Below are 13731 nucleotides of genomic sequence, written 5' to 3' on the forward strand. Positions count from 1 at the left end.
GGCTTAAATCAACAAAATCGTAGCCATTAAATTAATTAATTAAAAACAAAATATAAAAGAGTCGTGAATTAAATTATTTAGAACGTTATTTATTTTAAGTAAGCCCAAAGTTTTTTTTAGTATATGTGTTTTCTTTTTATCTTTATATTATTTGCTATGAACCTCTATTTTCACAATCACACGCATACTAAAACAAAGTGACATACAATATATCGTAAGTGTAAGGCGTAGCTTGTCACGCATACTAAAACAATAAAGCTGGCTCTATTTAGAATTTGGCGAGTCAACATCTCCTGAGGATGCGTCGTGTAGAGGCGAAACACGTGTCGAATTATTTGAAGACAAATATTGGCGGAATTAACACTCTAGAAAACTCAACACATTTGGATAATTATGGATTTCCGCAAGGTAACGCCTACTTCAATAAATTTTCTCCATTTTCAGTTGGCCACCTAGCTTATCTGGAAGCTTTTCATTTGAACTAAGATCTTGCAGATGCAAACTATCTGCATTATAAAACTCGGCCTGAATTATCTATAAGATAAAATATTTGACTGTAAAAGTAAAATGTTACTCTACTATATAGCATGTAAATGGCGAAGTACTAAATAAGTTAACTTAATATTACTTTATATTTATCTAATATTACTTTTATAAACATTAATTAGCTTCTGTAAACTAATGCTTGATTTTCGTAGACATAAACACAAAAAGAGCTCATCAATGAAAATTTTGATGTAACAATGAAGCAAAGGCAGGACTCAATAATGTCCTTTTGAAAGACAGTTAAGAGTTTTGGACTATAGTTTTGACTTAAACCGAAACTACCGTTCATAAGAGCTTGGTGGTATTTTCAATTCTGTTATACTGGCTATTCCTATTAAAACACTCAATAATTTACTTCTCTGAAAACACAGATCTTATATATTAACATCATCTTATCATTATTATTATCATCTTTTATTAACGTTATTGAATAATACATATTAATCATAGCATTTCTATTGAAACTCAATCTTACAAATCTCTAAGAAGTATGGATATATCCTAATGGAAACTCCGGATTCAATTAAAAGTGATCAAAACTTTCTCGCAACTGAAATATTGTAACCATTCAGATGTGAAAGTCATAAATTTATTTTATCCTTCTTTACACTGTCTAATTTCAGAATCGGTAAGGTTCAGACACTTTTGGACACTACCAAGCAATTATTGATTAATCATAACCTTAAGTACTTATTGTTAACTTTAGTGAAATGTCTGTTACTATTGTAGGTATATTTTCTTTAATATAATGTATTCAGTATTGAATATGGAATCGCAATCACAAATTTAAATTTAATTCCATATATATTTATTCGAGATAAGATGTAAAGGTAAAATTTGTTGAACCTCAAACTTCCACCCATTCAAAAATATATGCCTTAGACCTGAAAAGAATGGTTGCATGAAACTTTTTTTTAATATGATTTAGTTAAAAGAAATTTATTAATTTGATAGCCTTAGGGTGGTTGCTTCATAGCCAAGCTATTGCGTCATTAATTAATTTATGTTATAGTAACCTTTAGCAAATAAGCGTTTTGAAACGATTCTTTTGAATTTCGTTACACATTTGCTTCGTACTTTTATGTTCTTGTGGTCATTATAATCAGTGTCACGTTGTTTCAGTTCCTGATACATTCACAGAACGGCCATGGTACGAAATAGTGTAATTAAATTAAATAATTAATTAATTATTTTATTTATTTAAAGATTACAATTACATTCAAGGTCTTATCATTTACGACTATGTGTAATTCGACGCTCACAGTAGTATATAAAATATGTTGTCCCGCCTAGATCATAGATGGCGCTGTAAATGTAGTTGCATAAGAATGAAACGCGCTTTTAGTATTTTATAGCTTTTATTAGGATGAAGCCTTAAGCATATATATGGAGTGATTAAAGTTTGTGATTTGACAAATGTGTGTGCGTATTATATACATCTCGCGTTAACATCTAGTGCGGAAACTCGGGAACGAAGTAATTGTGTCTAGTGAATAGTGTAACGTAAGTGGAAGTGTGTTAAATCAAAATTGTGTAAGGACTTAGAAAATTCGTGAGTACAATAATTAACATAGAAAAATATTGGAGTATTTAAACTTAAAAAATTCTATCAGTGCAAAAGACTTTTGGTGATTTTAGAGTTGTAAAATTTTTAAGAAATACCACAAGGACTTTGAAAATTTCGTTAATATTGACTTAGAAAAATTTGGATAAAATGGAACTTAGAAAATTTATCGAACTTTGTTATAATTTATTAGTCTACTAATTTCAGTTTGAAATACTATTGTTAATTGCAAAATGAATTCTTCTATATTAAAGCAAGAAGATTTATTAGAACGTGTGACAAAGGCGTTTACCAATTATAAAAAATTTCCGAAGGAGCGAATAAGTATATCTTATATTGAGTCGCGTTTAGAGAATTTGGAAAAGATGAAAGGAGATTTTGAAGAGAGACACTTAGACTTAATCGGTAGTGTAGATAAAGGAAAAAAATCTGAGATATCATATTTTAAGGATGATTTGTATAGTGATTTTGATGACACTTACATAGATTATAAAACACGCATGAAGGAAGATATGCGAAAGTTACAAATAAATACGGGAGGGTCTGGTGTGACTGGAGCAGCTACGACTGCAGTTTTAAATACTGATGTTAAGCTACCGCAAATACAGCTGCCACGATTTTCTGGTATTTATGAAGATTGGCAGGCTTTACATGATGTGTTCTTTCCATACATACAAAACAATCTTTAAATGATGTTCAGAAATTACATTATTTAATGAGTAGTCTGAGTGGAGAAGCAGAACAGTTGCTCAAAAGTCTTTCAACGACTGATTCTAATTACGAAGAGGCCTGGAAACAATTAACACGACGTTATACTAATAAAAGATATAACTGTAATGAAGTTATGAAACGTTTGTTTGGACAGAAAAGTTTAAGTATAGAGTCAGCCACAGGTATAAAACATTTATTGGACACTACAGCTGCCTGTTTAAAATCCCTTCAAAATTAATTAATAGATACGTCTACGTGGGATCCTATAGTAAACTACTTGGTTCTTACTAGATTAGATTCAGAGACGAGGAAGGTATGGGAACTACAGGTAAGTCAAAATGAGAGTGAGGCTCTGCCCACCTGGGCGCAGTTGAGAAACTTTTTGGAGACACGATTCAGGACATTGGAGATGTGGGATAGTGGCAAACCTGTACCTAAAAGTTTTAAAAATTCACCTAGTAAAAAGGTATTTCATGCTGCAGTTGATGAGAAAATTGTTAATAATCACAATGAGAAAGAGAGAGTATGCGTGATGTGTAAAGGAGCACATGCACTTTATCAGTGTAAGCAGTTTGAAAAACTAACCCCGGAAGAGAGAACAGAGTTTGTGAGAACAAGGGGATTCTGTTTCAACTGCTTAGCGTCAAGTCATGCAGTGAGGCAATGCCGGCATCCGATATGCTGTCGAAAATGTGGTAGGAGACATCACATGATGCTTCACTATGAGAAAATGACAAATCAGGTTTTGTCTGAGAATACAGAAGTAACGAAAGCGGTAGCACATTTTTCTGCTGAGCAACGAGTATGTAGAGTGTTATTAGCTACGGCTTTAGTTAGAGTAAGGTCTCATAAGGGTAAGTCATTAATAGTAAGAGTTTTAATAGATCAGGGATCATGACTATGACAGTCATCATTTATAACTGAGGAGATTACGCAGTTTTTGGGTCTTAAAAAGACATTTGTTAATGGGGTTATATCAGGGATAGGTGGAGAGATAACTCAAGCTAAAAGTATGAATTCTGTCGAGTTAGAGTCACTAAATAATATTGAATTTTCAGTAATTGTTAATGCATTTGTTTTAAAAAAAGTAACATCACTTATACCATGTAGAGATATGTTGATTCCTAATTGGCCAGAGATTAATAGTTTGAATTTAGCAGATCCACAATACGGATCTCCTGGTAAAATTGATATGATTTTAGGAGCTGATATCTACGGCCTAATAATGATGGAGGGCTTGATGAAACATCCAACAATGAGTGGGTCGATCGCGCAAAATACCCAATTCGTATGGATTTTGTCGGGAAAGGTACAGCTGGATGTTTCATCCAGCAATCATAGAGTTGTTAGCTTACCCGTCCAAGTGAAAGAAGATGAGTTATTAAAACAGTTTTGGGAGATCGAAAGGGAGCTTGATTTTATTGGGAAGAGAATGACAAGAACAGAATTAAGATGTGAAGAGATATTTGAAAATACGACTGAGAGAGATAGTAGTGGGAGTTATGTAGACAGATTACCATTTAACGGTCCTAATCCAGAGTGTTTTAAGGGAAAGTCATATGAAATATCTTCACGCATGTTAAAGTCTTTAGAGAAACGGCTACATAAAAATCCAAAGCTACATAAGGAGTATAAAAGGGTTTTGGGAGATTATGTGGTACAAGGTCATATGGAAGAAATTGTAGAGCGAAGTGAGATTGACGATGAGTTGGTGATGTATCTTCCACATCATGCAGTAGTAAGGGAGGATAAGGAGACGACAAAATTGAGAGTTGTTTTTAACGCGTCCTGTAAAGGTACGAATAATGTATCCTTGAATGATAATCTCCTTGTTGGTCCCAAACTTCCGTTTGATTTGAGGCATATTTTAATCAGGTGGAGGCGATACAATTATCCCATAGTGGCGGACCTTAAACAAATGTATCGGCAAGTGAAGGTCAGCGCTACAGATGTAGATTTCCAAAGAATATTGTGGCGACCGATCGCAAATGGTCCAGTTAAGCATTATCGCTTATTAAGACTTACATTTGGAACGGCATGTGCACCATATTTAGCGGTAAAATTTCTGCAACAGTTGGCCAAGGATGAGGGTGAGAGGTATCCAATTGCTGCTCAAATTACTTTACAGGACTATTATATGGATGACCTGCTCACAGGATGTGAAGATGTACCTGAAGCCATTGAGATTTATGACCAAATGAGTAAGTTGATGAAAGCTGGTGGATTTGAGTTACAGAAGTGGAGTACGAATTGTAAAGACTTACTTAATTATATAAGTATAGAGTGCCAAAATAAAGATCAGTCATTCGTATTTAAACACAATGACATGGTTAAGGTTTTAGGAATTGGATGGAATAAAAATTCTGATAATTTCGAATATAATTTGCATTTGCCTGAGAATATGGAGACACTGACGAAAAGAAACGTATTATCTGATATAGCTAGGTTGTATGATCCGATTGGCTGGATCGCACCTATAATTATAAAGGCGAAGTATTTCATACAAAAGCTATGGAAATCGGGCCTGAGTTGGGATGATAGCTTACTTGAGGAGTTGATGAGAGAATGGCATAGCTTTCGAGATGATTTAGCTAATGTCCAATTGGTGAAAATACCGAGATGGCTGCGAACGAGACGTAACGACGATATCGAGCTACATACTTTTGCTGATGCTTCGCAGATAGGTTATGCTGCTATAGTCTATATTAAATCTAAGAACAGTAATGGTAATGTTGAGGTTAATTTGGTAACAGCTAAAACTAAAGTAGCACCGGTGGAAAAGGAAATTTCGATTCCACGTATGGAGCTATGTGCTGCCTTACTTGCTGCTAAGTTAGTATTTGACGTCTCACAAGTGATGAATGTTCCCATAGAAAATCTGCGGGCTTGGTCAGATAGTATAGTCGTGCTAGCGTGGATTTCCGGAGAACCGAATCGATGGACCACTTTTGTCAGTAATAGGGTCTCTGAAATTCTTACAATATTAGACAGAGAACAGTGGAATCATGTTTCTACTCACCAGAATCCTGCTGACTGCGCCTCGCGTGAAATGTCAGTAGCTGAGTTGATTAAAAACAGTTTGTGGTGGCATGGTCCGCACTACTTACGAGAGGAAGAGTATATCGGCGAGAACTGTAAAACTTTTGGCACAGCCGAAGAAATGAGACCTGTTAAAGCCTTTATAGCATCCGTTGTGTCTCAAGAGCAATTTATTTGGTTAAGATTTTCGAATTTACCACGAATACTGAGAGTTCTATCTTATTGTAAGAGAGTTTTACATTACAAATTAAAAGTGGAAGATAGAAGGATATAACTATTGTTGTTACGGCAAAAGAAAGAGAAGAAGTACTAAGAGACTGCATTCGTGAAACACAACAATTATTCTTCGGAGAAGAAATAAAACTTTTGAAAGCTCGCAAAGATCTGCCTTCAACGAGTAAACTCCTCACTCTTACTCCCTTTATCGATGATAAAGGGACTCTAAGAGTTGGTGGACGCATCCATGAGGCTGAAGTGGGATTTGATAGGAGACACCCTATGATTTTGCCTAGTGAGAGTCATATCACTAAGTTAATAATCGATGATGCTCATATCAAATTACTTCATGGGGGTCCCCAATTAATATTAAATTTACTAAGGTCCAAGTACTGGATTATTTGAGCGCGCGAGTTAGCGAACACACGTCCACATCAAAGGTACCTGACGAAATAAGTGCTTTACTAGCAAACGATGGAACGACATGGAGTTTTATTCCACCATCAGCTCCTAATTTTGGAGGATTATGGGAAGCTGGGGTTCGTTCTACGAAGGCACATTTAAAACGTGTTATAGGTGATGCTACTTTAACGTTTGAGGAGTTGTCAACGGTTCTTAGTCAAATCGAAGCGTGCTTAAATTCACGCCCTTTGTCACATTTAAGTAGTTGCTCTGAAGATCCTTTGCCGTTGACACCTGGTCATTTCTTGGTTGGGGAACCGCTAATTAAAAAGGTGGAAACTAACACAAAAATTAGTGCATGATTTTTGGAAAAAGTGGTCGGAAGAATATTTGGTGACCCTCAACCAACGGCATAAATGGAACAAAACAGAATTGGAACCCCAAGTTGATGATGTAGTAATACTTAGAGACCATAATCTTCCCCCCGCTAAATGGCTCTTGGGTAGAATCATTGAAAAACATACTGGTAAAGATCAAATCACGCGAGTAGTTACCATCAAGACAAAGCTTATTATATAAAAGGCCTTGTAATAAATTATGTTTTTTACCTAAATCTAACATTGTTAAATGAATTACGTAACCTCAAGACGTTTACTTTGTATAACTACACTGTTAAATAATTGTATGTACACGATGAGTTATTTTAGGTTACTGTATTAATTAAGTAGTGTTTAAAGTTAGACGTGCTTAAGAGTATATAGTTTTCTTATTTATTAGTGTTTATAGTTAAAACAATTTTTTTTTTAATGTAGTGTATGAGTTATGAGGGAGTGTATTTATTCAATTAGTTTTATATTCTTAAAATTTTTCTGCCCATATCTCACGGTGGGTGGTTTGTAGAGTATTTACTTCATTAAATAAGTGTTTAGAGTTTTTTTGTATAAAATATATAAGTTAGTTTCTTTTTTTTTCGTAGTTTGTAAAAGAACGTACGAAAGTAGTGTTGCTTAAGAATGAAACGCGCTTTTAGTATTTTATAGCTTTTATTAGCATGAAGCCTTAAGCATAAATATGGAGTAGAAAGCTCGATTGCCTTCGTGTGCTGAGTCTGCTAGCGACTCGCACCGGCGCTCGGGCCCTTATAGTGTTTCAGCATACTGTGCTACTTTGTACTGAAACCTTGTTTTTGCCACGGTTGGTGTTCTGGGTAAACACGACACCCCCTCCGGTCTGGGTCCGGTCTGCCTCCTGAGGCAAACCTCGGGAACCAGCCCGGTGGGGTGCTGGCGTGCCAGCACCTCCGCTTGGGCCGCGCCTAAAGGCAAGGCAAAAAAATAAAAATAAAAAAAAAAAATAAAAAAAAACAGCATGCCACCACCAATCCTGCCGCTGATGTCACAGCGACGCGCGACTCGACCGCGCCCACTTCGACGTAAGGTTTTTGTGCGGTCGGCAATCTCCGGCCTTGAGGCCGGGCTGGACGCAATGATAGCGTCCGGCCAAGCCACCCTCGCTGCTGGCGCAACGAGGCGCCCCGAAGCCGCTCAAGCGCGTCCTTCAACGGGAGCCGGTCAAGCGACCTTCGCAGCGAGTCCGCTGACGCCGTCACCGGCTCCATCCATGGAATCGTTACCGTCCATCGTCCGACCAGCAACGCCCAGGCGACGACTGATGCCCACGACTGCCGCTACGCCTATTCCTGCCGTACGCACGGCGACGCCTGCAACGGCGAATCATACCGCGCAAGCGCCTCACCCACGTCAGCCACGATATCCCGCCACGCAGCCAGGTATACCCGTGGGGCGTTTCCCCTCGCCTCCTCATAGAGGAGAACACAAAACCTCGGCACGAACACCATCGAGTATGCCGACCCTGTCGCCAGGCTCTCCGATGGAGACCGCGACAAGCCCAACATACGCGGCTACTACCGCGTCCAAAAAGACGCCGACGACGGGCGACGTCACCGCATCCGCCGCCACCACCTCAGCCACTCCGACCACCAAAGCGACCAGTCGCTACCCACCGCTGATTGTGGAGGTGCTTCCCGACTGGCCGACGCATTTCCGGGAGCTCAAAAAGCTACTCGGCCACACACCTAACGGACGCCCGTTTGGCAAAGGCGTCCGCTTCATCCCCAAGTCGGACCAGGAGTTCCGCCACATCCAGCGCTACCTCACGCAGCTGGAAAGTGTCGCTGGAATCTCCTGGTTCTGCTACTCGCTCCCCGCGTAGAGGAGCGCTAAGGTAGCAATACGGGGCCTGCCGGCAAACACAGAGCCGGCACAAGTGGACGCGGAGCTGCGTGAGCTCGGATACGTCCCGGAGCACGTGCGCACGATCCCCGCGCGCCCAGGCAGACCGGGATGTCTGATGTTCGTGCAACTCCAGCGTACGCCAAATCTCATCCCGGGTATATATGAGGTGCACGAGCTCCTCTGTATGCCCGGGATCACAATCGAGGCGTGGCGCGGCAGAAAGGGACCAGCGCAGTGCCATCGCTGCCAGCAGTTTCGGCACTCCTCGCACAACTGCCACCGGCCCATTGCCTGTGTGCGGTGTGGGGACAACCATCCTGCACGAGAGTGCCAGCGCCCCAGGGAGGACCCGCCGACTTGCAAACTGCCCGGTGTTCCGCAAAGAGACGCGCAACCGCCGGGCGGGCACCATCGCACGCACCGCCTAAACAGCGCGCGCGTATCCTCCCACTGCCCACGCATTAGAGGCCGACGCGCCCGGCTCGCTCATGGCTGCCGCCAACCAGCCACGGCAACCGGTTAAACGCCGACGCAAGCGCGGGAAACGCGCTCGCACCTGCCGCACCACCTACTGCGACAAGCGCTGCTGCGCCCGCCGCACTGCAGCCTACCGAGCGCAGTATGAAATCGTCCAAGCCCACCGTGGTCGCCGCCCCCGCAGGGGGGACGAAGGCGAAGCGAGTGACGCCGCTGGAGCCGCGACTCACCAAAGTTATCAGCACATTGAATCATGTGCTGATGGCCATCCAGGAGCAGCGTGACCCTATTCCGCTGATCCTGGGTTGCATCACGGAGCTCTGCACCTTTTATGGCTGAGCTCCGCATCGTGTTTTGGAACGCCGACGGGCTTTCATCATAAAAAGCCCGTCTCTTCAAGAGTTTGCTTTCTCAGCGTCGAGTGGACATCGGCCTGATCAGCGAGACTCACCTCAGACCGGTAGACAAGTTGAAGGTTTCCGGATACTACGTCTACCGGGAGGACCACGCCTCGCCGATCGGGACTGCTTAGAGGGGATTAGCAGTCTTGGTCCGTCGGAACGTCATTCACCAACTGCTGCCAGTACCTAAACTGCAGACGTCGTACGCCCTAGGCGTGGAGATCTGCATCGAACATCAGCCCACCCGTGTGTTCGCTTTCTACAAGCCGCCGCAGAACCGACTCGCAGTGGCTGATGTCCACACCTTGTTGGACTCGCTGCTGCCCACGATTGTCGCGTGCGACTTCAACGAGAAACACACGGCGTGGAACTCCAATATCGTGAGCCCAGATGGCAGACGCCTCCTGGACGACGCAGATCGCCACGGTTACCAGGTGCTAGGACCAGAGGTCCCGACGCACTACCCGTACTGTGCAGCCCACATGCCAGACGTCCTTGACATAGCCGTCACGTGCGGCCTAGCTGCCGCACCGTCGTTAGACGTTCTGGATGACCACCTCATCTCCGACCACCAAGCAGTCCTCTTGACGCTGAAGACAACCCCGATGACGACATCGCTGCCTTCTCCGAAGCATAGAGGGACTGGCGAATCTTCGCCGAACACATGGCCGAACAAAAAGTGTGCAATGCGCTTCGAGAGTCCAGACTCGACGCTACATCTACTCGTAGACAACCCCAGCTCCCTGCCTACATACAAGCGATGATCGAGGAGAAGAGGAAGCTGCGAAGGCAATGGCAAAACCTGCGGTGCCCGACCATGAAGACGCGGCTGAACGCTCTGGCTGCCAAGATCTCAGACGCACTGGAGGCAGTTGCAGACGAATCCTGGCACTCCGCCATTGAGCGAGCCGGTGACGACTGGTCTGGCATGCACCGCCTCTGCCGCCAACTCTCCGGGAAGCCCTCCCCGATTACACCCCTCATGGCCAGTGACGGAACCCCACGTTACCGAGCTGAGGATCGAGCGGAGATATTTGCGGACTACCTGGATACGCAGTTTACACCCAACCCGACCGCAGATGTGCAGCAAGTAGAGACCATCTAGCGACATGTGAAGAACTACTTCGAGTCGCCGATAGTACCTACAGAAGACCCCGTCGTGTTCTCCCCCGGACAAGTCCAAAGGATGATTCGGCGAACTAGACTGCGCAAAGCACCCGGCCCTGATCGAGTCACCAACGAAGCCCTGCGTCACCTACCTCCGCGAGCAATCGCGACGCTGACGCGGCTCTTCAACGGAATCCTCCGTACCGGGCACTTTCCATCATCGTGGAAGCTCGGCCGAGTCATCCTGATTCCCAAGCAAGGCAAGAACATCATGCTGCCTGGGAGTTACCGTCCCATTACTCTTCTATCCACCACCTCGAAAGTCTTCGAGAAGCTACTGTTGCTGCACATCACGCCGCATCTTCAGCCACGCGACGAACACTCCACCACTTTACAAGTAACGAGGGTACTGCACCATCTCGCTACCGCCTACAACAAGCGAGAGCAGTCTGTTGCAGTATTCCTCGATATGGAGAAGGCGTTCGATCGCGTCTGGCACGCAGGCCTCGTGTACAAGCTGTCCACGTCTACTACTCCCTGCCGAGTAGTTAAGACTGTGGCCACCTTTTTGGAAGACAGACGTTTTCAAGTGGCGGTTGAAGACGCTCTGTCCACGGAGCACCCCATCCGAGCTGGTGTGCCCCAGGGAAGCTGCCTGTCGCCCGTCTGCTACAGCAGATACACCGACGACATTCCAGTCGCCGACGGCGCCATTTTAGCGCTGTATGCTGACGACGCGGCGTTCATTACCACCTCGCTGAATGCCCCGCATGCAGTGCTGAAGATGCAGCGAGCACTGGACGCGATTCCCACCTGGCTGAAGGATTGGAGACTCAAGGTCAATGTGGCGAAGACTCAGGCGATTTCCATCGGGCGGGCGCGCCTATTGCCGCCCCCGGTGTCACTCATGGGCGAGACCGTCGTATGGTCCCCGAAGGCCAAATACCTCGGCGTGACCATCGACAGGACACTCTCGATGCGGCCCCATGTTAAGAACGTGGTTGCCCAGACGCGCGCCGCACGGAACGTTCTCCGTCGCAAGTCGCAAGTCGCTGCGAGTGCAGCAGTCGCTGACGCTCCGCACCATCTCCGGAGCACCACGCTTCGTACGAAATCAGGTCATCTCCAGAGACCTGCGCATGGAGAGCCTGGACGACTTCGTTCGTCGTCTGAGCACCTCTATGTTCGCGCGCGCTGATGGAGCGCGATCCCAGCATTTGCGTGGCATCGCGCCATACCATCGACGACCGCCGGACAGAAGAGGACTACCACGTGACCTAGTCTCCTAGGACACGACTGCTTCCTCGCCGCTGGCTGATGGGCGCTCACCGGTACACTACCGGCGGGCTCGACCTCGCTGAGCGGCGGGCGCAAGCTAACCACGGACCTACAAACCGGCTGCAGTCCGCAGATCGCTCGCGACACTACGCGGGCTTGATCGCACTGTAGCAAGATACCACCGGACATGACACCACGGACCAACCGGTCCCACCCAGTGCCCCGTCTGTAGTTGCAGGCGGCGTTTATACTACTGAAAGGGGCCATCGCCCCGAACAGTTACCCCGAGGCCCGTAAGGACCTACGCGGAAGACCCACCAGCAAAATATGGAGTGATTAAAAAGTTTGTGATTTGACAAGTGTGTGTGCGTATTATTTACATCTCGCGTTAACAACTATCAAGAAAAAGGTTGATCTTAATGAGGAGGAGCTAAAAACTTATTGCTACGCTTAGAAGAGTAAAACAATGTTCAAGCTTCCTCATTTTACAAAGAGTTAAAGTGTTGTAACAAAATTACTAAGCGAAATAAATAAATAACATATAGAATTAAAAAAATAATAATACACATGCACCAAATATACAATGGAATATGTGAGCACTATTTCAATATTATGAAGAAAGACACATAAGACTTTCAAAACAATAAGAAACAGGTTTCTGAGCAACAAGACTAGTTGCGACTTCGACCTACCGTCGTTTCCTCCTGTATATATTACGGAAGACAATGACCAGCCCAACAAGGAATATTTTAATAGACGGACTGACGAGCAAGTAATATTTCTTACAAGGGTACTTTCTTAATATAAAGGGACTGCACACTATAACAATAGTATATTGAACTTTTTAATTATTTGCGTAATGGAATTAAATTTTAGAATACTGATCCGTCATTTACTCGTTAATTACGAGTAGGTCACAATAAAATACATATTTTTTGTTAATTTCAACATCAACATTTCTTAATTAAGCTTACTGAAAGTCATTTTCTTCTTTTAGTTTCGTTTTATTAAAGCGTTAGAAATTCTATTAGGCGCATGTCTTATATCAACACGGTACTTTATCAATCACGAAAAAGTTTCGTAAGTATCTCAAAATTAAGATATAAAATATTCAATATTTATTCAAATCACGTTTAACTTCGAACAATATCGAGAAAAAAGTAAATTCATAGTGAAGAGAGTGCATACCTACTGAACTAGGTTGTCTAACAAAGATAAGTTAGTGGTACCTTAAATTGGTAAATGTACCTACATTTATTAATGAATTATCTACCCATATTATCGATAGCGTCACAATTGTCGAATTGCAAAAAGAAAATTCCGGAGTATTTATTGCGAAAGTTTTACCAAGCACAATGTACTAAATAAATAAATATAAGAAATATTTGTGTGGAGACGAGTATTTCTAAGATTCGAAACACGAGAATGACTGGCGAAACTGCAGCGCAGTTTGGTAAAATAGTATGTATATATAACGCAATGTAATATTGTTTCTGATATAATTGAAAAAAAAAAGTATCATGGTCTTTATTTTCAAATTCAATATGTACCAAAATTTATGAACGATGCGGGATCAATCCCGGAAGTGAGGGAGATCACTTTAAATAATTAAATAACAAATCATGTTCATTTGTCATGAAAATTTTCCTTACAGTACTTCAATTGTAATAAGTTTATTAGATTTCTCTCTTAGGTTCGTGTACAATTAGTCTAATTCTAAGTAATTGAGACAAGG

At 43.0% G+C, this 13731-nt stretch overlaps 1 protein-coding gene across 1 annotated transcript; it reads left to right on the forward strand.

Moving 5' to 3' along the window:
• The first annotated feature begins 7846 nt into the window (after positions 1 to 7846).
• LOC126966979 (mucin-2-like) lies at positions 7847 to 8710 on the forward strand. Its single transcript, XM_050811297.1, has one exon. The coding sequence runs from the start codon at positions 7847 to 7849 to the stop codon at positions 8708 to 8710; it is 864 nt and encodes a 287-aa protein (XP_050667254.1).
• Positions 8711 to 13731: the final 5021 nt, after the last annotated feature.

The sequence above is a fragment of the Leptidea sinapis genome, chromosome 11 (genome assembly GCF_905404315.1).
Source record: "Leptidea sinapis chromosome 11, ilLepSina1.1, whole genome shotgun sequence".
In the NCBI taxonomy this organism is placed as follows: Eukaryota; Metazoa; Arthropoda; class Insecta; order Lepidoptera; family Pieridae; genus Leptidea; species Leptidea sinapis.